The 27,566-nt window shown below is 41.0% G+C and overlaps 1 protein-coding gene across 6 annotated transcripts in view; it reads left to right on the top strand.

Annotated features, from left to right (window-relative positions):
• Nucleotides 1-27,566, top strand: part of ATP11A (ATPase phospholipid transporting 11A) — a 132,160-nt gene that overhangs the window by 67,756 nt on the left and 36,838 nt on the right. For all 6 annotated transcript variants that reach the window (XM_081045690.1, XM_081045693.1, XM_081045689.1 and 3 more), the window contains exons 3-15: nt 4,696-4,785; nt 5,630-5,710; nt 8,171-8,278; nt 12,311-12,439; nt 14,950-15,053; nt 15,545-15,595; nt 18,040-18,104; nt 18,734-18,815; nt 20,080-20,230; nt 21,110-21,307; nt 23,868-24,041; nt 25,315-25,478; nt 27,219-27,290. In XM_081045690.1, the coding sequence (XP_080901816.1) occupies nt 4,696-4,785; nt 5,630-5,710; nt 8,171-8,278; nt 12,311-12,439; nt 14,950-15,053; nt 15,545-15,595; nt 18,040-18,104; nt 18,734-18,815; nt 20,080-20,230; nt 21,110-21,307; nt 23,868-24,041; nt 25,315-25,478; nt 27,219-27,290 (1,469 nt within the window). The remainder of the gene's footprint in view (nt 1-4,695; nt 4,786-5,629; nt 5,711-8,170; nt 8,279-12,310; nt 12,440-14,949; nt 15,054-15,544; nt 15,596-18,039; nt 18,105-18,733; nt 18,816-20,079; nt 20,231-21,109; nt 21,308-23,867; nt 24,042-25,314; nt 25,479-27,218; nt 27,291-27,566) is intronic.

Raw genomic sequence — 27,566 nt, 5'->3', positions numbered from 1 at the left:
CTTATTTATTTGCTGTCTGGCCATGCACCAGTCATGAATCACCCCAGGCTAGGGTTTCCTCATCTGTAAAATAAAGATGATGCTAGATATCAGCAGTGAGAGGGTGTGTGTAAACAAAAACACCAAATACATGTCAGAGTCAATTAGATGCAATCAATGCAAAAAGGGAGAAATGTAATTAGAATGTTATCATTTCAACAAAGTGCCTTGTTTTCATTGACAGGAGAATGGAAATGAGTGTGAATATTTTACACATTTAAAGAGTGACTTGGTAACTCCGTCTTGAGAATAGGGTGGAGAATTTAGTAGCTGGCTTTGACAAAATGGTGAATGATGGCTTTCCAGGTTATGGAGAACTTTCCCTTTAGGTGCATGAAGGCATGCACACATTCCTGGGGTCACTACTACGTGTGCAGATCTGTGATGGACCTACTTAATTCACACGCGAGTGGCTGGGATGCTGTGGCAGACCTATCTCATTCTTCTATGAGCTATCAAAGGGTGCCTCATGTTTGTTAAAAATACGTGAAAAGGTAGTTTTCTAAACGGAATTATTTTATTTTAAAACTGCAGTGTAAAATAATAATAATAGCTGCTTTAATCTCCAGAAACGCAATGTGGGTAAGTAAATTGCTTATAAACAAAATCTCAACCAAACTTAGTTCGTGGTTACCCAGATATGATAAATGAAAGGAGAAATAAAATGAGGAGGAACTCCTTATCCAAAAACAGGACTGTCCAATAATGACATTTATAGATTTGATATAGTCTTAAGTAGTGCTCTCTAAAGATGATTTCTATGCTAACATGTACTCTTGTCAACCCCCTAGTGTAGCCGAAAAGGAAACAAATTTCTAAAGCATTTCTTAAAAAAACTTTAAGACTATATTCCCTATGCTGTACTTTACAGTCTTGTGACTATTTTTATAACTGGCAATTTGTACTTCTTAATCCCTTTACCTTTTTAAACCTGCCCTTCGACCTCCCTCCCATCTAACACCTATCAATTGTTCTCTGTATCTATGAGTTAGTTTCTGTGAAAAACGTTTTTTTTTTTTAAATCTACTCCTGTGCAGTACGAATGCATCAAGAAATAGGAAGTGCACTGAAAAACATGAAAATGCTGTGCTATATGTGAACTTTTCAGGACGGGAATCCTGGGTACAGGTGATGGGATATGAAACCTCCCCACACTGCCCAATGTCTAGACTGGGTAGGACGTTTGTCAAAGGCACCTTAGCCACTGATACAAATCCCTGTGGAGTGGGTTTCTACCTCTGGGGACAAAGCCTGGCCCTTGACAGTCCCAGTCGCAGTTCCTTCTGGCAGATATGGGAAGTTCTATACAAGCCTTCATGGAGGAAACTTCTGAAACACAAAGCACCTGGTTGATTGCAGCTGTCAAAGGGCCTTCTTGATGTACGTATTTGGTAGAATATAGCTGGAAGCTGAAGGATGCATTATTTACTCTTAAAGCCCCTGTCAATGTTTGGGGGAGATAAATAAAAGCAGTGATTTCTAGATCCCATTCCTGACCTCGGTGTTATCTGATTCAAGTTTTAGAGCCAATTTATTATTTTCCTGTTTTTCTTTCAAATATTCCCACAGCCAATAGCCAACACTGATTTTGAGATGCCTTGTCGTACCTCCTCACGCTACAACTCACCACTTTTTCTCTTCCTTTGTCTGGAGTATCTTTTTTTCTCTTCCTGCGGTGGCACCTTCCTGTCTCCAGCTGCCCTACATGATCTGGAGCCCGAGAGCCTCCTGGGTTTCTCACAAAGGAAACCCCATGCTGGGGAGGTTGTAAGGATGGGTTTTGTTACAGACTTGCAGGGCCTTTTCAAAACTGTTTCTTCTCAGGGAAAACTCCTTCATACCAGGAGGCTGTACAGGAGGAACTAAGAGAATTAAGTCAATATCCTTTCAGTTGGCAGGTCAGGCTGACTCCCCACAAAAGAGGGGTCGAACGTTGTTTAAAGCACTCATCGACTTTCATCTCAGCTCAGAGTAGAGAGGGGCTGTGCTCCTGAATTCATGTGCATACGGGCAATGACCTTTATTCCTCAAAAAGGCAGATTTAGTGACTTAATATCATTCCAAGTAGATGACGGTGTGTAATTTCAAGGAAAAATTATCTACAGTATCACCTCTATTGCTTATCAAATTCAGTTCGGAAGGGGCCCTCAGAAAGCTAAGGATTTTGAATCTAAAGTGGTAGCTGATTAGACAGTGGCATTGATTTAGATCAACTGCAGTGGAAATCTGGAACCTGTTATTGTTTTCATTTAAGAAACAGCTCAGCTTCAATTATATGAAAAATACGCTTTAATTTGTGAAACATAAGTTTACAAGCAGGTTTGGAGAATATCTTTGTGGTAACGTATCTATGTTTTCTTGGGAAGAAAACTTTTATTTTTACCTAAAAAAGAAAAGACTGCTAGTTAAGACATAGGAGCCTATGCTCAGTAAATCTGATTTTATTAAATCAAAGGGTTGTGAAAGCATTTATCATGTGTGTATTTATACTAAGGGATGAAAAGACCAATCTAATTATGTTAAACTTCTGACCTATGCCATAGAAGCACAGTATTGATCAGTGATTAATTAGAGTTCCATTTCCTGTTGGGGAAAGACACACTAGGCAGGTGTCTGGTAGAAGAAGGAAAACCCAAGAAATTACCCCCCATCAGGACGCTTCCTTTCCTTCCGGCCACACGCAGAGCTCCCCACCCCAGGCCTGCTTGAGCTCACCATGCTGCCACATCCTGGACTCCAGAACAATGGAGCCCTGTTTGATGGATTTCACAAAATTGTACTTTTGGGCACAAAATTCATGTAGCTTCCAGCTCTGTCCTAGGTTGCTGCAAAATTAAATAATAATCTCAAAGAGTAAAGAGTACTGTCACTCCATACCTTCCAAAAAGCTGAATTACTTTTGAATATTGGTGAGGGGAAATTAACCTCTACCAAGTAGATATGGGCAGTATTCTTAATGATGTTCAAGCCTATCATGTCATTTACGCTCTAAAGCAATGCTGTGAGGCCACGATTACTTATTCATCCAGCCTTGTCCTGCAGACACTGAGCTTCAGAACAAAGTGACTGAGCTGATCCTTAGCCACCGGTCTGACCCCGAGGCCAGCACTTCCTCTCCCATGCCCGCACAAGCTCTCCTACCAACCCATCGTCATGATGCTCCCTCATTTGCTAACATCATTAATCCAGCACATAAGCATAATTTTCTATTTTTCACATCCTCATTTCCTAATTATAAATGAAAGAGAAACTTCAACTCCGTGCGAGTTGATTACTTTCCCCAGGAGATCATGACCGGCCTCCGGCACATTTTCAGAACGGTCCCAGTCACAACTGTGGTACTGGATCCACTTTCATGTACATCATAGCCGAGGCTTCAGGGCAGTTTCCAGGTGCTCTCATTTTACTTTCTGGCAGCTGGCAAAGAAGCACGGCGCCCAGGGCTTTTTGTCTTAAGAGTTTTTCTTTCACCACATGACTAAAGGTAGACCAAGCGAGACTGTTTTCTTCTTTGTCATGAGCCATACCCCTAGTAAGTAACCTAGAACCAGGGGTGACTTATACATAGGAAAGAAAAGAGTGGGCAAAACTGAGCTCAGATGCTCATGAGGTATTCTCACCTTAGGGCTGAAACACAGAGAACAAATACAAAGACTTTGGCTATGAAGTTTTCTGTGATCTGAAAGAAATGCCAGGAATAGTAATTGTCTTATATAATTCAACATTTTTCAAAATGTCTGTTACAGTAAAAGGAGATTCTCTGGTCGGCTCAGACTGCTCAGTTTCCTTACAGCAAAAAGAAAACCCATTTTATTCCACGCCTGTGGTTCAATACTAGTGATTTCCAGTATTAAGCATTGTTCCACTGATTGTATCACAACAGAAGGTAGGACTTGATAGGTGAATATAGGTCAAAGTGTTACATTACACTTTGTAATACACAAAGTATTACATTATATTGTGACCCACATGTCTAAGCAAAGAGTTAGATCATTACCATTTAACAAAAATGTAAAATGTACAATTGGCCCACCATTATCAGTTTTTCAGCTCTTATACAGTATATATAATACAATGCTCACTTTATTTTATTCTCTCCATATTTTACTGATATATCAGTACAGTCATGAATGTTTAATTATCTCATTGGGTTTTCAATTTTCTTATCATACATCATGAGGAATTTGTAACACTCCTTTTGACCACATTAATAATCAGTGGAATAACTTACTGTAGTAATTTATTCTGTGGAAATTACAAAGCTTAATGTTGAAGCTACAGCATGGGCCTTCCACAAAGAAATTACAACCAAGGAAAAATACTAAACATGTATGTTTTGAGTTAAGTATAACGATAGGTTTATATTTAAGGAAAGACATCTTAATAATAAAACTATTATTAAGCTACTTTGCATTACCTCGGGTTATCTAAAATTAGGTAACCCACGTGTGCTACTTTTGGCATACACATTCTCTGTTACAAGTTTGTTTTTGTGGTCAACAAATTGATAAAATGTCTACAAACACTTTAAATTTTGAATTATGGGCTTTGTTTTTAAAACTAAACATTTTGTACTTTGAGGTCACGCAGTAGAGTAATACTTACAAGAAGTAAAATGTGATCAAAATGACACTTTTTTGTTTTTCTTTTATACAGTACACGTTTTGGAACTTCATACCCAAGAATTTATTTGAACAATTCAGAAGAATAGCCAACTTTTATTTTCTTATCATATTTCTGGTACAGGTAAGGCCAGTCATCTTTTTGTGTCGCCTCAAATATAAATCTAAATAAGTGACATTTTACTCTCAGGTGATTAACTATGGTTTGCTGCTAAAAAGGAGCAAAGAGTTGGTGCCCCTTATCTACAATTCCTTCATTTATTTTCTTCAAGGACAAGTGTGTGGGTTCAGAGAGACCTGTAAGCTAAAACATCCACATGAACATTCTGCTTTTGAGTTGGTTCTGGCCACCTTCTAGCTCTGGAGGGGTTGTTAAGAGCTTCTTAATCTTTAGGAGAAATTCACTCACCAAGCTAAGCATTATTATATGTATCCTCTTCCTAAGTATGCGTAGATGCTCCAGAGAAAGCATAAAGTGAGAGAGAGAGAGAAGGCAAGAAAGAGTGAAAAACCACAGTGATGGATGAATGAGGGAACAATAAGTCAGATGTATTTTAAGAACAGCGATCTATTCTTTCTCAATCACACAAAATACATTTGAAGGACTTTTAAAATGTCCCCAAGATTAAATTATCCAAATAATGTAATGAAAGTGTGGCACCAGAAGCAGAGTAGTAAATTAAAATAAATGTACACTGGTATCAGACTTATGTCTTTGCCATGTCAATGTGGTTTCCTTCAGCATGTCCCTTAATTAAAGAGAACTGTCCTCATTTCCACAGTAAAATAGGATGATTTACTTCTTACCTAATTTATCTCTAGAGGTGGGATAACGTGGGGTAACAGTAAAGCAATTCAAAATAAGTAAATGCAAATGTTGGGTGGTGGTATAACACGGCCAGCCAGTCTGTCTAAAGTCACTAATACATGTGTTTGAAAATGGCTCTACAATTCTCTTTTAATTGCAGTTGATTATTGATACACCCACCAGTCCAGTAACAAGCGGACTTCCATTGTTCTTTGTCATTACTGTCACAGCTATCAAACAGGTAAGAATTTCACAGACAAAGAAAGAAGGTTGTTACCTTTGTTATATACCTGGGATATATACCTCCTCTTCTCCAAAGTGATCTGGTTCGTTTCAGCTAGTTCACAGAAAATTTACCTAAGTTCTAGAAATTCATTTTTATAACTATTTTAGATTGATACTTGAGTTAAAATAATAGAGATTGTACCATGCAGTTATTAATTTGGTGCCCTGTGAGTTTGAGGAAGAAACTATGGTTTTCATGCTGAATCGACCAAAGCTGGTGTCTGATTTTAGAAGAGTTGCTTACCCTGTTATGTCCTCCACTGTCTTCACTGAAAGGATCTGCTACCCACAGAGGGTACAGATATATAATCACATCTGGAGATGTGGACAGCTGTTCAGGAACCTGGTTTTCTCTTTCATGTGCTGGGAAACATTCCAGAGAAGACATAATTCATCATCCTTAACTCAAATGCACTATCACCTCGGAGTAAACCCAACCCTAAAGGCATGTTAATCAATCTAGAAAACACCAAAGTCTTGGGCAGAAAGAGTATGGGGAAAGAATTTGAAATTTGAAAGAATTTGAAATTGTGCCTATTTAAGACCAAAAGGATTTAGCAGAGTTGTTGCTTATGAGAATCAGGTCAGGCTGCTTTTCCAGGGCTTGAGCCAGTGTCTGAGTTGACAGAGGAACAGCCAATATTGGTAATTTCCAATGTTTGTTGCAGTTCGTAAAATGCATATGTGCGTGGAGAACTGTAAGGCTTATAATGGGTGTCACAAAATGAATCAGGCAGTTTACTCTGTTTGCTAAGATTCTGGCTGCCAGATCCAATAAAAGACATAGTCAGGAGACATATGTAGGCTGTCTTGTGCTTTTCAAGGTAGAACACTTAAGTTCAGCTGGTGGAAATATAATTGGTTCCAGGTTTCTTGAGGAATTTTGGTTGGTTCATATTAAAGGCCTAAAAGTCTTATTCATCTTTTGACTCAGACAGTTTCTTTTTGGGGATCTATGCTAAATATATATCATGGATAAGCACGAAAATACAATTGTGAAGCTGTTTATCAAAGTATGCCTATAACTACAAAACCTTAAAGCAATCCAAATTGCCCTGGAAAAACATCCATGATATATCGAAGGTAGAAAATAGAGTAGTATGGGCAGTGTGATCCTAATTTTGCAAAAATACACCCCAAAGGACTAGAAGTATATTTATACATAATTATATTTATGTATGAATAATTTACATATTAAGAGTTTTTACTGAGTGATAGGATTAGGACTTTTTTAGTTTCTTTTTTTGGAGAGTGATACATGTATTTCCTTTGTCCATAGAACATATAGTTTTTTGTAATATAACAGGTAAAACCTAATTTTGAAAAGTTATTTTTGGTTCTTTTATTTCTGTCTTGATTTTGTTTTCAAAAATGCATCCTCCTACACTGAGTTGCAGAGTAGAGAGGAGAAAACCAGCCAGAAGACCGAGAAAAACTGGGTGGAACACAGTCTAGACAGATCATTAGAAAATATGTTTCTTTTCTAATTTCCTGCATTGCACATATCCTTTATTCATTTATTCTACAGATAATTATTGAGCTTCTGCCATATACTAAGCCCTTTTGGACTCCCTAGAGATGATAATGTTGAACAAGAGACATTCCATTGAGGGAGACAGACACCAAGAAGCCATGTGTACCCACACATACGCACATACATGTACATGTATGTGCATTGGGGGGCAGCAGGGTGCCGGTAGTTGGGGCCTCTCTGATACACTCACTTAAACCGAGAACCAGGTGAAGCAAGGGCCTGAGTCCAGTGGAAGGGGAACCGGAAGACCCCTACCCCAGACCTCAGGGCATGAGCTGGTCCTGGCTCCTCAGGGACCCCAGGCCATGGCCCTGGCAGTGAGCATCCTAGCATGGTCACCACAGTGGACTCGAGAACGGCCATTCTGCACACATCCTGACAGGAGGAAGTTTGGGAAGCCCCCATTAGATGGTGTGGAGTCGGGCTCCCAGCAGTGGCAGGGCTAGTCATGTCCCTGTTCCTTCCAAGTGTGAGAAGACAGGGAAGGCTGGCCTTCTGGAGGCCAACAGAAGGGTGGCCAGGGGACATGAAGAAGTGGGGGACTTAGGATCCACTGAGGGAAAAGCGCCAGGACTTCCCTGTGCGTAGCTGCTGGGTGTAAGGAAAAGAAGAATTAAAGGTGACTTCTGGTTGTACTGTGGCTATTCCTTCTCATGGACACAGTTTTACTATGGTTAGACCTACCCAAGGGCATGGCTGGGGTTCTCGGGCTTCTGGCCACCTTGCTTGTCCAAGAGGCGGAGGCTGGCCATACTTTACCCACAGTTGCTGCCTATTCCAGCAAAGTCCAGAGGGATTGGCTAAGAGCTAATGGACTTTCCACAATTATCTCGTTCCATCACATGAGATTCTGTCGTAATTTTTTATTTTTTTATTTTTTAGGGCTATGAAGACTGGCTTCGCCATAAAGCAGACAATGCCATGAACCAGTGCCCTGTGCATTTCATCCAGCATGGCAAGCTGGTTCGGAAGCAGAGCCGAAAGCTGAGAGTAAGTAATAACTGACACATTTAATTGGTTTAAAACCAAAAACAAGTGAGAAACAACAATAATGTAACCATTTTATTTTCTTTGGCAAAACAGTTGTCCATCATTGTTTTTCCATTGGGTAGAGGCCCAACCTCCTCTCCCCCAAATAGTTCTCACTTCGGGCAAGAGTCTACCACTATCTTTTTTTTTAAAGTTTTAATACATTTTATTTTTTAGAGCATGTTTAGGTTCACAGCAAAATTGAGCAGAAATTATAGAGATTTCCCATACATCTCTTATTCCCTCCACACACACGAACTTCCTGTCAGCACCCCTAACCAGGTTGTTTATGCAATTATACTAACCAGTCAAGACAGGGAAATTGCTACAACTTTCTTTTAGAACAAGGCAAAATCATATTAACATGAATTCCAGTAATTGGAAATTTATGGAAATTGGGTCAGAAACTTCACTGAACGTTGCAATTTCATTTTTTCCAATGAATTATTGGCATACTGATGTTTTATTTTGTCTTTAAATGTGTGTTTATTTAAGTGGATTACTTTCATACATTCTTCACTAGCCATTTAGAAGTACCTAAATGTACAAGTACCTAAAAGTACAAGTGGTAAGTGTGATTTTCACAGTTTATCCTGGAGTAATGTTTATCTGTGAATCTAGGGATGGAGCCCACTGCCCCCTTCCTGTCACCTCCTCCTGCCCTTGTCTTCCCACCCACACCTCTTTCCCCCGCCCACCCACCTTCCCTTCTTATCTGCCAGCTTCACTCTCCCTCCGGGCTGCTTTCTTGGCCAGAAATTGTGGTGGGGCCATCGGGAAGTTGCTATGGGAAGGTCACCAGCCCTTGTGCACAGTGAAAGAAAAGTGGGCCTCTGCTTCCAAGCACAGTCCTCAAGCCATGAAAAAGGGAGTAGCCTGAGGATCAGTGGGTGTCTCAGGAAAAGGGCAGGGTCCAGGATACCAGGACCCACCAGGAAGCCTGTTCACATGTTATCAGTGTGTGATCCATCTTTATGAACCTAGTTCTAGTTATTACGTGTACATACACACGTAATATTGTATGTATTATTACTTTTTTAAACATTTTCTTTGCTTTATAAATTTTACTGTCTAGGTGTTTTAGTAATTCTGAATGAGCTTCCCCTTGGTTAGCCTGGATTGGCAGTATTTTTCTAGTGGTCCTGGGGTCAGGGAGGTGAGGGGCTGGGTGCACGGGCCTCATGGCTGTGGGAATAGCCGTGGGGACCCCATGCACATGTTACCAGGCTGCTTCAGTCCCCAGGTCCTAAATGCAGTTTCCTTGAACAACTATGTTTCCTTCACATAGTCTTCCATACATTTTTTAAATTAAATTATTTTTCAATTACAGTTAACGTACAATATTAGTTACAGGTGTACAACATAGGGATTAGTCATTTATATACCTTGTGAAGTGATCACCCTGATACGTCTAGTACCCATGTGGCACCATACATAGTTATTACAACATTATTGACTATATTCCTTATGCTGTACTTTACATCCCTATAACTATTTTTATAACTGGCAATTTGTAATTTTTAATCAACATCTCTTTCTTTAAAAATAGATCTAAGCAGTGTCTACCAGCAGAAAATTGAATTTTTAATGCATCGATCTCCTGTGGGAAATGTCTGCTCTGTATCCGGCCTCTTCTAACTAGAGGATTCTAACTTGACTATGGGAGACGAGGGAGGAAGATCAGGCTGTCTCTGCAACACTAGGCATGGTCGTCCGTGGCCCCTAATGGCTCATGCCTACAGAGGGTGCTGGAGGATGTTAAAAAAGAAACCTTTCATTCATCCATCTCTAAGATTTTGTCATTTCAAGAATGTCACTACATAAATGGAATTATAGTCTGCAACCTTTTAGGACGGACTTCTTTCACTCAACCTAATTCCCTTGGTTTCACCCGAGTTGTGTGAATCAGTAGCTCCTTCTTTTTATCGCTGAGTCCATGATGCGGAGTGAACCAGAGTTTGCTTACATCCACCAGCTGGAGGACGTTTAGGTATTTTCCAGCTTGGGGCTATTATGGATAAAGCTATAAACATTTGTGTACAGTTTTTTTGTGTGAATAAAGTTTCTATTTCCCTAGCATAAAAGCTCAAGAGTTGAATTGCTGGGTCACAGAATAAATCCATTTTTAGTTTTCAATGGAATTGCCAAACAATTTCTCAGAGTGCTGTACCTTTTTGCATTCCTGTCAACAATGTGTGAGAGACCCAGTTTCTCTACATTTTCACCAGCACTTGGTGTTGGCACTGGTTTTTATTTCAGACATTCTGATATCTCAGTGTGGTTCAAATTTGCATTTCTCTAGTGGCTAATTATGTTGATTATCTTTTCATGTGCTTATATGCCATCTGTATATCCTTTTCTGTGAAAAACGCTCTTCATGTCTTTTACCCATTTTCTAGTTGTATTATTTGAGGTTTGTTACTGATGAATCTTGACAGTTCATATATGCTAGATACTAGTCCTTTTTCAGAAACCCATTAATGGGGTATTCACAAAGCAAAATTTTTCAATTTTGATGAAGAACAATTTATTGATTTTTCCTTTTATAGATTGTGCATTTAGTGTCAAGCTTAAGAATTCTTTGCCTAGCCTTGCAAGCCAAAGATTTTCTCCTACATTTCTTTCTAAAAGGTTCATAGTTTTACATTTTACATTTAAGTTCATCATCCATTTTGAATTAATTTTTATATAAAGTGTGAGATTTAGGTCAAAGTTCCTATTTTGCCTATGACTGCCCAATTGATCTACTATCATTTGTTGGAAAGGCTGTCCTTTCTCCATGTAATTGCTTTTGTACCTTCATCAAAAGTCAGGAAGCATATTTGTGTGGGTCAATTGCACGGTTCCCTGTTCTGTTCCACTGGTTTCTGTGCCAGTCCTTTGCCAGTACCCGTACAGCCGGATTACTACAGCCGCATAAGAAGCCTTCAGATCTGCAGAGTGACTCCCCCATGTCATTCTTCCAAGATTGTTGTAGCTATTCTCGGGCCTGTACCTTTCTGCATGAATTTTAGAATAAGCCCATCTGTATTTACAAAGATCTTTGCTAGGATTTTGATAGAAATGTCACTGAACCCGGAGGTCTATTTGGGTCTCCCAAAGGAGAACAACACTCTTAATTTTAAGTTCTCAGACACTCAGCTGGGACCATAATGGGGTGTGACAGGAACCCCAATTGTATAGACAGAAACGTGGTGATATCCTGATTCCGGGACAGTCTTGCAAATAGCAGCAAGACCATCCAAGTGATTGGAAGGATTTTGAACCCACTAGCTAGTCACCCTGATTTCTGGGTTTTCGATGGTCATTTAAATATCTTCCAGACACACAGTCCAAAGTCATGACCAGACAAAAAGAGCCTTTCTAGGAGGTTGTTTAGATGCCTTCTTTGATGATAATACAAAAACTGTGATGATTACATCTTACTTAAAAATCCATATGATAAACATCCTGTGACTCACTTTTACTTTTTTTTTTACTTTAGTTTTTGCAATGTGATTGCCGCTTCTGCTTTATTCTTAGTCATGCTCGAGTTATCTGGACGGTATCTTGGTTCTGTTGTTTGGCCAGCTCTTAGAACTCCCATACCTGGTTTATCGAACACCTAGTTTTGATCGGTGCCTCCCTGCAGTAATAATTTCCACTCAGACAGGTTAATGAAACACTTGAACTCATCCTGCTTGGGCTGAATCCTGAAAGATAATCCTGTTATGGCTGTTTGTCTATGTTTCCATTGCAACATATTCAATCATAAAGCACTTTGATGCTTCCCGGATATAAAATTGGTACATTGAAACCTCACCTGGTCTGTCCTCTGTTTGGGCGGAATGCCTGGGAAATGACCTTTCTCTAGAGTCTTATTTACATCCATATATCCTCCTGTTAATAAATGCCATAATGGTATATGTCATTATTGACTGATACTTTAGGCAAAGAAAATGCCGCTGCACAGAGGAAGTGTTCAGGTAATGGCATTGTCTGTCTGTCCTGCAGGTTGGGGACATCGTCATGGTCAAGGAGGATGAGACCTTCCCCTGTGACTTGATCTTCCTCTCCAGCAACCGTGGAGATGGGACCTGCCACGTGACAACTGCCAGCTTAGATGGAGAATCGAGTCACAAAGTAATATGCCTTTTAGTGGAGACCCCGTACAGGGCCTTATTTTCCATCCCCATCTGTGCTTGGGAGGCTAGAAACTATGCCATGTTTGGAAGCTCAGTATTTTCAGTGATTACAGTAAAAAACCCAGGGCGTTGTGCCGGCCAAATTGTTTTTTGACTTTTACTTCTTTATCTCTATTTTCTTCCCACCATCAGTATCTGTAACAAACTACCATCTCGGGTTAACAGAAATAACTTCATGTTGTTTATTTAGGTGTGTTGTTTAGCAGAGGTACTAAATTAAGGATATAATGCATAGATTGTTGGAATTTTGAAAGTTTTCATTTTACTAGTCAAAATTAATGTCTTTACTACCCTGGAATTATGTGAAAAGTCACACATGAGTCTGGATTTTGCCTCACTGTTACTTCAATGAGTGTCTTTTTGTTAAAATATCTTAATATCTGAAATTATAATTAATTTCTGACATTCAGTATGGAATTCTGTACTCGTAGCTCATGCTACAAAATTTTAATTAACAATCATGAAAGAATAGACTATGTCACTATTAATGTTAAGGATTTCATTATTTAAAAAAAGCTAAAGCTAAGGAATTTCTAAAAGTGAGTATGACTCAATGTAACCATTTCTAAGACATTAGCTCACAAAACTGCAACTCTAAAACAGTTCTTTAGCAATACCTATGACTATAGACAATTTCTAGGATGGGAAAGAGAAATTTTCTTTTTAAAAACACTACCAGATATGTTAATCTTTTATGGATAATTCATGATATCATTGTATAAATCCCTATGGGGTGGTTTTTTTTTGGGGGGGGGGGGAGTTATTTACTTTCACAATTTCTATGTAGCATATCCCAAGAGAGTTAACATTCTGGCACAATCAATTATAAGCACCAGTAATTCTGGGAGTGGAAATCCTTGGTTGGTTGTCACGTGTTCACTGTAACCTGCTGCTGGTCTCTGGAGTGTGGGGAGGTTATGTTCCCATCCTTCCTGACAATAAGCATCTCTAAATCTCTTATCTTTCTCTCTAATAACCAAGTGTTGGACAAATCAAATGTATAATAAATCAAAACAAATAGAGCCCTGTATACCCTCGCTGTTGGTGGTGGGCGGCCCTCTGCACCCCTTCCCACAGGAGGGATGTTGCAGCTCAAACATGTCCCTACATCACTAGTGAACTTATTCCAGGCCTCCAGGTGTATCACCGTTTTCAGGGTGAAATTGTATGGCAGTCACCCTGGTCCAGAACTGGCAGTTGTTAGGATCCATGTTCCACTTCAGCCTTTTGTGTGTGGTGCTCAGCATCTCAAATGTGTGCCCTCTGAAGGCATTTCTGTGCTTTTGGTTTGGTTTAGGAGCTGGACTGATCTGAGCTCTGTCCTCAAACACAGAGTGGGGGAGTTGGGCTCCTGCACTGGTCACGTTCGCTGCTCTGCTTGTATGACCTTGGGCAGGCACTGACCCTTCCGAAGTTTTCACATTCCTAAAAGGGAGGCAAGCCTGTCTTCCAGGAACTCCTGTGAGGGTATAGTTAGAAAATTCCCCAAAGTGCTCAATATACAATAATGCCTCCTGAAATGATATAAATGCTGCTGCTGCTGCTGCTTTTGCTCCCCTGATTATATCTCGTATTTGTTTTGATTTATTACACACTTTGTCCAACACTTGATCATTAGAGAGAAAGATAAGAGGAGATTTAGAGATGTGTTCTCCTTCCCCCGGCCCTCATGCATGAGTGTTTTTTTCCTCTCTCCTCCTCCCAAGACGAGCTGACCTATTCATGCTTATCCCTACTACCTGGGCCAGTGTTCTCCAAACAGGGTCCCAGCCAGTGCCATCACCTAGGATCAATGTAGAAATGCAATTCTCGAGCCCCACCTCTGAACTAGAGCATCAGAAACTCGGGGCTGGAGCCTGAGAATTGCATTTCTAACGTGATCCCGGGTGGGGCCCAGGAGTCAGTTACAAGCCCTCCAGGGGGTTCTGGGGGGTTCTGATGAACATTAAGGTTTGAGGAACCTTGGAGTCCAGGCAAAGTGAGTAGCTATGCAGAAAGCTTATACCCCAAACAATGTCCTCCGAGGGCAGTTCCAATGATGATAAGCAGTAGGGCATTGTATAAACAAAAAGGAATATTTTAGCTCCTAAAATTTGTTCCCTTAATTGATAGTCATCACCGTGACAGATAAGTCTAAGTGTCCAGTTTTGAAGAAGAATTCCCAGCATTGCAGTTAGTTTTGAGTTGCGGACACTAGGTGAGAATGGGAAACTTCCTGGTACCTAATAGGTATAGGAATAACAGTCATTATCTATAATTCTATCACTTTTTAACATTTGCAAACTCTTTACTATACCACTTCTCTCATATGCTAACCAGGCTTTGTAATTGGACTTATTTAGACGCACAAAAAATTTGATGCTGGTGCTGCCCTAGGTTTGGAGGTACCAGCTGTTAGATTTGTGTTGCTCATTTTGTTGTGAATTCACATTTCTTGTCAATCTGTAGACACATTATGCAGTTCAAGACACAAAGGGATTTCATACTGAAGAGGATATAGATGGCCTACATGCCACCATTGAGTGCGAACAGCCCCAGCCCGACCTCTACAAGTAAGCTGGATCAGTGTCCCCTACACATTGTTTTTGCTCTCCACCCCAAATAGTCTCGCAGCATGATTGTTTGGAAGAAAATGTACATCACTACTTAAAAGTTAAGATTGAGTTAAATATGTTACTTAACCTATTTTCACAGTCCAGCAACATTTAGTTCTGTAGCTATCTATACAAACTTTTGAAGTGGCTTAACGGAACTAAATTTCTTGAAGAACAAAATCATTTTCTGTATTGTGAGGAAGTGATTTTAAGGAAAATCATTTTAAGTCATGGGCTACTAAGAACAGAAAGTACAAGAAAAAAAGGGGAGACGGTAGAGTGGCTTAGCCACACACCGATGTACTTTTGAGTAAAGAATCCCAGGTCGTGGGTGCACATTTTCTTATTTCTTAGAAACAGGAAGGCGGGGGTATAGGACAGGGCACTTTTGGTCTGCCTCTCCCACCCATGCTGCTGCCGTGTCAGTAACCTGACATTTCTGTTGCTAGGTTTGTGGGCCGCATAAATGTTTACAACGATCAGAATGACCCCGCGGTGAGGTGAGCCGCCGTGCTTCTTCTAAACACTTTGGGGGATTGTCATTTCTTTATTATTAAATTAAAAGTGATTTTTTCTTTCTTTCTTTCTTTTTTTTTTTTTTACTAAGAGTTTTCATTGTTCTTGTTCTGTTGGGCTGTGTAAGTAGAATTCAGCTTTCCCAGAAGTCCAATATCTAGTGTTTTCTGGTTTCTCTTATGTGTACAGCTGTACATGTTAACAAACTAATGAAGCTCATAGAAAGTGTTCTCTCACAAGATTTTGCTGAGGGTCTTCTCACACTAGAGAAAGATCAGGAGCCCATCAAACAATTCCAAGGCAAAGGAAGAGGGTATGATTTCCCCCATTAGAAATACCCTTTCGTAATTTATGGACTAGTATGTGTTCAACTATGAAGTTGCAAGATTTCTGACTTGGAGGCCATTTTATTAGAATGTATGAATCTACTGGTAATCATTACAAGGACACATGTTTGGCTCTAGATTTCATCTAGACTTAGGTAAACCTCCTGAAACAATTTGTTTTAAGGAAACAATTTGTGCATTTCTTAGCATGATTTTATATTTATCCATCAGCTGGTTAGTAGGTGCTTTTCAGAATTTATGGAGGCATTGCCATGGTCTTTCCTAAATACATATTAGTCTACCAGTAATTTGTAATTACTTTGGAGAAATAAACTGTATTTCTGTGTCTTATGAGAATTAGTGTTTGAACAAGTAAGTAGATTTAGATTGATTCATATTGCTGATGGGATGAATCTGAAAAAGTAAACACTGCAGACTTTTCAGCTTTATATTTCGATGAAGTTTAATGCTAAGCAGCTTGAGAAGATAACTACTAATATACTTTGTACTTTGATAGCAATTCTAGTTTCATTTTTTTAAGTATTTATGCTATTCAGCACACTTTCAGTATTTTCGCAGTTAAAGATGTTTATAAATCTGTGATGTGGACAGTTATGAATTATATATTCAAGTTCTTAATCCATTGAGGGTCATATTTCTTCATCCTCTTGTCCAAACTAGAAGCAAAGTACTTTTTTAAGTAAATTATTTTTAGACTGCCCAGAGCCACTTTTTAAAGGGGCCATTTGTTTTCATAAGCATATTCAACATAAATTATGGTAAGAGTGTTGCTCATAGAGGCTGACAGTACTTATACACACCCAGACAGCCAGTGTGCAGGCCTGGGAGCTCTGTCTTTCATGATTGTCAGGCTGAGGAATGAGTGTGGAGACCACTGGACAGCCCTGGGCAGACACATCAGGTCAGGTGTGTCCTGGGCAACTCTCCACTCTGAGCAGCCCCTTCTTTCTCGTCTTCTGCTGAGCACAGTCCTGAGCTAAATGTACTGAACACATTCTAAGCTTCTAGAGTTCAGTAGGTTCTCAACCTCCTATGGTAAAAGGAAGTTAAATACACTAATAAAGAAAAAAAGCAAACTTCAGTAAACATTATCAACTCTTTTCATTTCCCTTCCAAAGGAAATCATTAGAATGCTGACGATAGCAACATGTGTAAAGTTGAATTCTGCTTCTCATTTCTCTTTTACTCTTGGGAAATGAGAAGAAATTATGACCTCATCAGCAAAGGGAATATGAACCCGTAGGCAGAGATTTTTGTCTGTTGCTCACTAGTAGTGAGTGTTGAGTGAGTGCTTAGGGGAGTGGTTGTTCTTACATGAATGATTTTGAAATTCCTCGGTTGTCGCCTGTTTCCCCTCAAAATAGCAATGCATGGATTGTTCCAGATTTATAGGCCACCTGCATTCAGATGGCCTTTGTGGAATTGACTGCCAGTGTTTATAAATGCATACAGAGCATCCCAGCCTTCATCTTTAAAGTATGACTATATTACATGAGATGCCCTGGGTCTCCTTAAGGATGTCGTAGTAACAGCTGAAGCCACATGAGTCAAAGACATCACTCTTTCAATTTTCCAGAACATTTGGGGGTCTTCCAGTCCAGCAGTCCTCAAACTTGAGGCCAGTTTGGAGCGGGTTTCGGGTTTATCTGTCATCGTGACACTTCTGACAAGTTACCAGGTGCTGTTGATGACACTTGTTCAGAGACCCCACTTGTCAGCCCACCACCCTCACAAGAGATCACGAATGGAATGTTGTTAAAACCTGTAGATCTGGCTCAGTAGGTCTGGGGAGGGGCGTGGAACCTGTATTCCTAACAGGTGCTGCACCGGGATAGAGGTGCTCGCAAACCTGGAATCCGCAGAGTTCTTCCAGCAGAGCAGGTTATGCTCCCACAGGCAAAGACTACACATCTTTACCTGGATCCAGGATAACTTTTCTAATCTAAATATAAGCAAATGTACATTTAGATGATGTCCTCTTAAAATGAAGTTTCTTAGGCAAATGACTTGATTTTCGCCTTGTGGTATGTCTCCCCCTGATTTCTCCATTGCCCTGTTTCTGGTCATTTTTACTTTTGCAGGCCATTAGGATCGGAAAACTTGCTTCTTAGAGGAGCCACGCTAAAGAACACCGAGAAAATCTTCGGTAAATGTTTCAACCAGTAAATTATTTTAAAATCACCTTAAAGTTAAGGGTGCATTAAGTAGTTAAAATCCACAGTGGTACCATGAAAGCATCTCTTGTGCTTTGAGGACTTCATGGCAGAGATAATTCTGCCTAAGAAAACCAGTATTGATGTATAACCACAATCCATTCAAGCAATGGCATCTGAGGATATTGCTTGCATATTAAGTACCTATAAAGTTAATCCATGGAAGAATTCACACAGTATATTTTGTAGCAAATTTCATTTAGAGGGTGTATTTCTTTGCTAGTGTCTCCCATTTGGGGGTGGGTTATCTTTGATGTGTTAATTAAAACGAGACAACTTAAAAATATACAAGTGTGTCCTATTGTTGGAAAACCCAACTTATTTAAATCTGAACTTTAAAAAAAGTACAGGTTGTTCTCTATGCAGGAAATAAAAAAGAATTTCTTTAGTCTAAAGAATCTTGTTGTGTAGCTCTTTATGAACAGCTAGCTAGCCTAGTGAAATGAAAAATATGATTTGTTTTATTGAAAATTCCATTTTCACCATAGCTGTGTGTCACTTACTATGCAAAGGCAAAATACAATTGTGTTATTGTTCTGACATTTAATCTTCTACTTTATAGGTGTTGCTATTTACACGGGCATGGAAACCAAGATGGCATTAAATTATCAATCAAAATCCCAGAAACGATCTGCTGTAGAAAAGTAAGGTTCAGTCCCCCATTTTTTAAAGAGTGTGAAAAAATCTGTGACTTAAAAGTATCACAAACCACTCTAGATATGAAAACATTTTCCTCTTGGCCTTATTAACAGTTTCTTCATGGTGTCTAGATAGACAGCAGAGCTGGTTATTTAGATCAAGTCCTACCTTCTGGGGATGTTAATGGCCACACATCTTTAGCCCACTTCCGAAGCTCCCGCCTGTGGACACCCCAAAGTCCTGCTTCAAAGTCATTTGCAGATGCCCAGCAGCTCCTCCGAGCGGTTCTTGAAAAGGTCAAAGTAGGGTCACTCTGAACTTTGGGTGTTGAATACCATGTGTTTTACTAAGGAAAGCATTAGCAGAGAGCACAAAGTCTCCCTTTTATTAAACCGTAAAATCCTTATAATAACAAGCCAAGGGGAAAGTTGAATTTGTAAGAAAACCGTGGCCTGGATTTTCTCATCTATGCCTCTTGTTAAAGTGTATCCTTGACTTGAAGTAGGCCACTGAGCGGTTACAAATTATTTCACAAAGCGTTATGTTCTACTTAGAAATTTTGGGGGAAGACTGTTTAGGTGTCTTTTGCCTGCTCTTCGTCAGTTGATCTCGAAATGTGATCTTGGGTCACTGTCCATCTATGGTTGCATCAAATATGAAAATGGAGATTCGGCTCTTTATAAGCACGAATGCTTTGTTTCCAGATGTCTACATTGACAAATAGTTTTCATAGACAGGTATTAGAAAATCACCCCTTCTTTACAAAACATACTAAGATATTGGCTAAGGATTCAACATTATTCTTATACAGAGGACATCTTCTTTAGTGTTAACTTCCCTCCCTCCCTCCCACATTCCTTCATTTGGTGGTAATCTCTACATTTGGAACTCATTGGTTGATGCTTAATACTAGAAGAAATCGATTTCTGCATGTTCCTTACACGATAGAATCCTAGACCATGCAGAAACCCACGTCAGCAATGTAGTTGTGTAGAGTTCTCTCCTGTTTACGAAACTTTCCCTTTACTTAGCTCTTTCCCTTGTGGCCTCTAGTATCACACACCAGCGACCACAGAGTGGATTAACATAGAAATGAGCTTGCATTTTTACTGTGTCCATTGATTGGAGGGGTGGGGAGAGTCTTTAAATGTCTTTGCTGTGCGGTTCCTAATCTGCTGCTTCGCAATGTGTTCATCTTGACACATGAGGCACGGTTCTAGATTCTTCAGGAAGCAATAACTACGTAACCATCTCTGTCTTGTGTTTTAGATCAATGAATGTATTCCTCATTGTGTACCTCTGCATTCTAATCAGTAAAGCACTGATAAATACAGTCCTGAAATATGTGTGGCAGAGTGAACCATTCCGAGATGAGCCGTGGTATAATCAGAAAACCGAATCAGAAAGACAGAGGAACCTGGTATGGAAAGTGATTCCCTTTGTAGTGATCACAAATGCCCTGTAGGCCACTGTTTTGAAAAGGGGTACAAGAACATGATGAAGTTGCGATTGATTAAATTTTTGTAATAATGTATTCGTTGACATTGAAAGTATCAGTTTCCTCTCTAGCTGTATATAGTGGTTGCTCTTGCCTTCTTTGTGTGTTTGAATATATAAGTATGGAACTATATTGGTTCCCATAGTAAATTTAGAAGGATATACCTTAAATGCTTTGGTATTTCCAAAACCCAGTGCAGTGTTCCATATTTAGAGGATGCTTGGTGAAGCTCGTTAATGATTGTGAGACAAATGGTACTTGCTTATGGTAAGTATATGAAAAAAAACAAAACAGAATCTCTATGATATGGAAATTAGGGTAAGAATTGGTTTCATTTTTTCTTAAGGGGATTCCCATTCAGTTGGCCATATTTATCAAAAGTATTTCCCCCAACCAGTGTATTATTAATAAAATAATTTCATTGAATCTCCTTTACTTAAAACAGTTTGGTCATTTGTCAGAGTCTCAAAGGAAACTTGGAATACTCAAAATGTAAAGTTTCCCACTGGCCTACACTTGGGGAGGTCTCCTGTCTCCTGGCAGTGTGCCTGTCTAACAGGTGACTTAATCCTTACCCCCCTGCAGAGCAGACATGCTGGCCTGCTCCCAGCTTATGGCCCATCACAGCACTAAAATCAGGTGACAGACGAGTAACCAACGGCTGCTACCACCCCCAAATAAGCCTTATGTTTGGATTTGAAATACTTGTATTTCAAAATTGCGCTTGTGTATTTGTGCCTAAGTTTTAAATGGTTGTGGTGTTGGTGTGTGGGTGCAGGGAATAACGCCGTGTTCTCTCAGTTTCTCAGGGCGTTCACAGACTTCCTGGCCTTCATGGTTTTGTTCAATTACATCATCCCTGTGTCCATGTATGTCACCGTGGAGATGCAGAAGTTCCTCGGCTCGTATTTCATCACCTGGGATGAAGAAATGTTTGACGAGGAAACGGGTGAAGGGCCTCTGGTTAACACCTCGGATTTAAACGAAGAGTTAGGACAGGTCAGTGTGTCTCCTGAATTGTCTTTCATAATCCGTTGACAGTTGAGTCCCTCTATTTTATGTTCCCAGTTATCTCGATTCTCAATGATTCGTATCATGCAGGCAAATCATCCAGATGGGGAAATGACAACTTTTCCATTTTAATTCATGCACAGAGATATAACCTATAACTGGTGAAAGACAACAGCAGTCCTTTTTTTCTTTTTAACTTTATTTGTATGATAGTTGGTAATACTTTTATATTTACAAGTTTTGCAAAACTAATTACGTCAACAGGTTGGTATAAGCTCATCCATGGTCTAAGTGGTACTCATTCTGGGTTTTAATACTGTGAATTGGGGTGAAGGGGTGAAAGTGAGTTAACGTCTATTGAGTACCTACTACATAGGCATTGCACTTGGCTTTGATGCCTGATTCCTTCTCAGTTATCCCCCTTATAAAGATGAGCAAAATGAGACCTCAGAGAGTTTAATAGCTTGCTGTATTATGGAGTTCAAAATACCTACATTGAAATCCTGTTCCACAACTGCATGGCCTGGGGCAGGTGGGCTGAGCTCTCTGCACCTCTAGCTTCTCAGTCTGTAAAATGGACATAATAGTGAGATAATGGAAATGAGGTGCCCAACATAGTATATAATAGAACTGCCACGGGGGCAGTCACTGCCACCCAGACCACCTGGCTGAAGGACAGAGCACGTGCTCACCCTTGTCTTCCTGGCCCCACTCTCAGCTAAGGAGAGGCCTGGCCCCCTGACCTTGTCCCCTGACCTTGCCTTGATTCTCTGGCCTTTAGTGGGGCCCTTCCCACTACTCCCAGTCTAACCCTTTCCCAGCCTTTGTGTTGCAGGAAAGGGCATTTGGTATCCACGGATTTATTCTTTTTTTCAGCAGGAAGAAATTTTGAGGAGTATTTTTGCAAACTGCTGTTTTAGACTAGTAGCTGAAATCTGCTCCCTTATGGCCTTAAAACAGCAGTCTGTAAATAGGTGGTTATACTCTGATGGATATATACTGCTTTTGTCTCCTTGGGTCAAAGATATTTGTTACTAAAAGAATATTTTGCTTGCTGCTGAGTTTGACTTTCAATGCATTCCTCTAGGAATACTGTCTCTGTCAGCAGTGCACAAATCATAGTTTGGTTGCTCAGTACTAGAATATCTTTACTTCTGTGGATTTCATATCCTTTGCAATAATACACGGTATATTTTGTGTATTCCTGAGAAATTTGTGGAGGAAAGAATTTTTTCTGTAACAAGAAAAATGCAGAGTGATAGTCAGTACAGAAAATTATTCTTACTCAGAGTAAATCTAAGAATGACTTTATAACACAGGAGCTCCAAAGATCTGTGGAAAGGCTTATTTTAGGGGAGGAGACATTGTGACATATTCATTATTATGAATATTTGAAAAAAGTCGGGTGTCTGTTCACTTCAAACAACATAGCCACCTGTGGCATGGAATTATCACGAATGCAGATTTTATTCACGTTGCTGATTTCCCAGACTACGAGGAGAGGCTCAGCAGAGGTTTGGGCAAGTGTTTTTGGATGGCAGCTTGTTAAAAAAAAATTCACAGGGCACTACTTTCTACTTATAATTTACTTGTTAGAACCCAGCACACATGGAAAGGCATTTTCTGCTATGGGATTTATGACAAAAAAGACATTTTGCTGAGAGACCTAAGTGAAAAGGCACACTGAAAAACAAGTAGCTGGTTTTAGGAGAGGGCTTTTCTGCTTCCCACACTTCAGTCCTGTATTATCATGTTAAACTCTGCTTCCTTTCTGTCTCCTGGAGTTGTGTATTAGAGGCGCTGAGCCTGGACGTGCACACTGGGCCCCCAACACCCTTGGCCCTCAGGCCCGCGGTGTCTGACAGTGGGAGGTGCATGCACTCCCAACCACCTCCCCACCGTGTGGCACGGGTTCCAGAATCCCCCACTTTCTTTCAGTTATCCATGAGGAATATGTAACCTAAGTTTATTTAAATTTAGGGTTTAACATTAGATGTAGTTTTTACACTTTTCACAGTTTTCTATCTGAAATTTGTTTTGTTCTTTTGTTTGGATTTTAGCTTCAAAACCTTAAATGGTATTGTGATTTTTGACCTCCCAGACCTTTAGAATAAGTTTATCCTATCTATAGCCTTGATTTCTTTGTTACATAAGAATTAGGTCTATTCCCACCCCCAGGACTCCACCCAGCATTTCCATCCATGGGGAGGTGACTGAGACACCATGTTCTTTGTGCTTCGCATCCAGAGAAAAGTAAAACCACCGTTTTTTCTGATGCGAGCAAAGGCCTCCTCTCCACCGCCTGAGTCAGGCTCTATGAGCCACTCAAAAGCTGGGGGAGGATGGATCATCCAGCACGCATATAGTTCAGCCCAGCAAACGCGTATGTTTGGAGTAAGACCTCTAAAAGTCCATTTCATGGGGAAAACATTCATGTTAGGAAACACGGCTGCCCTGGGGTCTGAGGCAGTGAGCCGCTCCTTCTCCCTTTCTGAGAAGGCTGAGCGAATTCCTGGCCAGACCACCCAGCCGAGTCTTGTGTCCACAGGTGGAATACATCTTCACAGATAAGACCGGCACCCTCACGGAGAACAACATGGAGTTTAAGGAGTGCTGCATTGAGGGCCACGTCTACGTGCCACACGTCATCTGCAATGGGCAGGTCCTCCCAGGTGCTTCCGGCATCGACATGATTGACTCTTCCCCAGGTGTCAGTGGGAGGGTAGGTGGCTGCTCTCCCAGCAGGTGTTTTCCCTTCAGGGCCCATCACCTCCACACTGTCTGAGTGTCCCAGTTCACAAGATAGCCTAGTATCATCTCTTGTTCTGGGATCCAGGAAAAAGACACAAATTTTCTAGAGACTGGAGTAAGAAGAATGGTGAGATGCCACCATTTCCCACCAGTAAATCTGGCCAGTCACATCGTGTTCGGAACAGCTTTAAAAATGTGGACAGGCGAGGCAAACGGTGGGCCGTGAGCAAAGTGAACTGCATGTGCAATTGCTCACACACATGTGAGCACATACAGAGTGCCCCACAGAATGTGGAGCACATAAGAATGTGCCCAACACATTCACATGTGCACACATAGACACACATGCACACACATAGATATACCCCATGCATACATACCCTCATATGTGTGCACACATACAGACACATGTACACTGCACTCACACACATACGCATAGACACACACACACGTGGGTGCACACACACATTGAGCACTGTGACTCCAAAACTCAGCATCTCCAGGAGGGGCCTGTGAGTCTCGTCAGTGGTCAGCCAGGAGACCATTCCAGAAAGCTTGGTGGCTGCAGAGCCCTGTGTGGGGTCGCCTAGGGCACCAAGGTTAGGTTGCCTTAGTGGACTGTGTGGTGACAGCCTTTTGTGACCCAGTGCACTGTATCCCCAGCTACGTTTACTTCAGGTCATTTTGATACAAAAACTGTTTCACCCCCATCTCAGAGGGGAGAGGCAGGTGGCCAGTGGCCTTTCTGAGACGTTCCACAGACATTGCACCCTCCTGCCACTTGCTGGAACGCTCTCCACCTGGCACATGTGATGCCAGTCTGGCCCCGCTAGCCCCCCTTAGCCACAGTGGCATCCCAGGACCCCTGGGAAATCCTTCTGGAATCCCGAGGGAATCCAGGCTCTCAGGGGCCCTGCAGGACTGCCTCAGCTGGTCTGAGGTCAGTTCCCCTGGGTTCTCCTCTTGTGACCTTGAACCCCTTGCCTCACCTCCCTAAACATTCATTCCCTTCCCGTCTTCATAGCCCATTGATCTTGATCCTAATTACTGCAGAAGTGCTCCAGAATGAACCAAGGCCACAGTTACGCTCGATCTCCTGACCACCGGAGGCAAAACTAAAACTTCCTAACCCTTAAAAGCTTCATGTCCTGCTTTATTGTTTGTTTATTGTCTTCTGTTTATTTTCCTTCTACTTTAAGCTGCTATTCCATAGATGTGTGCGTTTTTGTATCGCATTTTTATAGGAGCGAGAAGAACTGTTTTTCCGGGCCCTTTGTCTATGCCACACCATCCAGGTGAAAGATGACGATGACGTGGACGGGCCCAGGAAGTCACCAGACTCGGGGAAATCCTGTGTGTACATCTCGTCCTCGCCTGACGAGGTGGCCTTAGTCGAGGGTGTCCAGAGGTACGTCTCTGGCTGCGTGCAAGTCTGTGTAAGATGAGAGCGGTGTACCGATCTGATCTCGGGGTCCTTTTTAACCCCCACCATGGACTCCTGCTGGACTCCTACCGGAAGTGTGCTGAGTCCGCCCCCTGTGCCCGGGATGCTTGCTGAGGGGTGGGCTAAGCAGGCGCTGCCCTTGTGCTCAGTGTTTCCTCGACCTCGCATTGGTGGAGGTGGGTCCGCCCTGAACACAACCTGCCGTGGTGTTAGAAGCCCCTTGTTACCAGCAGCCAGAGTCTTTGTCACTGTCTTATATAGGTAGTCTTTCTTCCTCACCGCTACGATAAGTTAGACGCCATTCTCAATAATCACAGGCTTCTAAAGATGCGAACCGTCCTAACCACCCTTACAACACGTCTTCCTCATCTACCCTAGAGAACTGACGCCCAGAGATGCCCAAGCAACTTTCCCAAAGTCCCACAGCATGGAAAGGGATGCAGCCAGCATCCTGGGGTCTTCTCGCTGTTAGCGTCACTTTCTTTGTATTAAGTTATGTGCTTCTTGCACCTCTTTCAAGATCTTTGATTGGGAGTTCCTGCTGCCTCATGACGTATGACATTTTAAGCAAACTTGGAAAAATACTTTAAATATTCCAGAACGTGGCATAATTTCAAGTCAGGGAAATGTTTTTCCAATTCTCACAGCTTACAATTCTAATTTAATACTAAAAGTACTAATCTTCCCTCTTTACTATCCTGGATAAGTGGACTTTGAACACGTCTCATCTGATTACAACAATGTTTTTATTGTTGACTAAACTAACATGTGATTCCCATGCAGTTTGAATAGTGACATCAGGTATGTGAATTGTATCGCTGTGGGCCTTTATTAAACATATAAATCCACACATGCATAGGAGTGATTTCTCAAAGATAGATTTCTTTCTTCTTGGAAAACTAGAGTTCAGAAACTGAACCACATTTAGTCATAGGTATCAGAAGTTAGGGCAGGCTGTTCCTGCCTGTCTTTCTAGACTCACCTTCCAAGGAAGGAGCCTTTCCCTCAGCTGCCCTACCAGCTCCTGCCTGAGTCAGGTAGATGCCCTGTCCACATGGTCCTATAACGCCTGCATACTATTATGGCTAAGTATTAAATGATGTGCTTCCACCTCCCATTATCCATAAGCTCCTTGAGTCTAGAAGCCGTGCCCTTTTCTTCCTTGCACTACTAGCATGTACCTGCATAGCACCTGACGTGTATGCTAGTGGATGAGTGTATTATAGATTAAGTGTTCTGCAGACGTTTGTTGACTGGCTGGCTGCTCTGGGCTGCAGTGTCCGTCTAAGTAAAATGAGAATTGGTCTGGAGATGAACAGTTTCTCTGGGTCCTTCTAATTCTGACATGTAACGTCTACCAAACAACCCTCACTGATCAGTAAGTAAAAATGGGTCAGTAAAGAGAGGGACTAATCCACAGCCCTGCTACTGTCTTTCTGAGGCCTGTTAACACTTACCAATAAGAATGTACCTCATCAACGTGGTGCTTGAGAGGGTGAGCTAAGTCAGAAATTCTGTTGGTTCTTGGAGAAGTTTTTTGAGATAGTGAATAAATTTCTTAAGTTTACAATTTAGTTTACTCTCTTTTACCAGAAATGTTTCTTTTTTGAAGAGAAAGCTTTACCAGATGTAAAACAGAAGTATTCTATGAAAAAGGACGGTCGGAATTTCAAATTAACTGCTGGATTTGCCTTCTCTTTGCAGACTTGGTTTTACATACCTAAGACTAAAGGACAATTATATGGAGATATTAAACAGGGACAATGACATTGAAAGGTAAGGGTACTACTATACATTAAATTGTGATGGTAATAAAGAGCCATTTTTACAAAGTTTTTTCACTGGGGGAAAAGCAAATATTCTCTGTACTCCTCCCATCACTTCTTCTCAGTAACAACCCCAAGAATGTCTAGAGAAATTTAAGAGTTGGACAGTTAGAATACAGCCGGTGGGATGGTGTTCATTATCAAATAGGCTTTTGGGTAAGCCACCTAAAATCAGGTTTTACTGTATGAGCTCTCAAAGTTTCTAGTACATTCTAACACGCCCCCA

This window comes from Rhinolophus hipposideros (genome assembly GCF_964194185.1).
Source record: "Rhinolophus hipposideros genome assembly, chromosome: 4".
Classification (NCBI taxonomy): Eukaryota; Metazoa; Chordata; class Mammalia; order Chiroptera; family Rhinolophidae; genus Rhinolophus; species Rhinolophus hipposideros.
The sequence above is the reverse complement of the archived record's forward strand: the minus strand, read 5'-3'. Positions and strand labels throughout refer to the sequence as shown.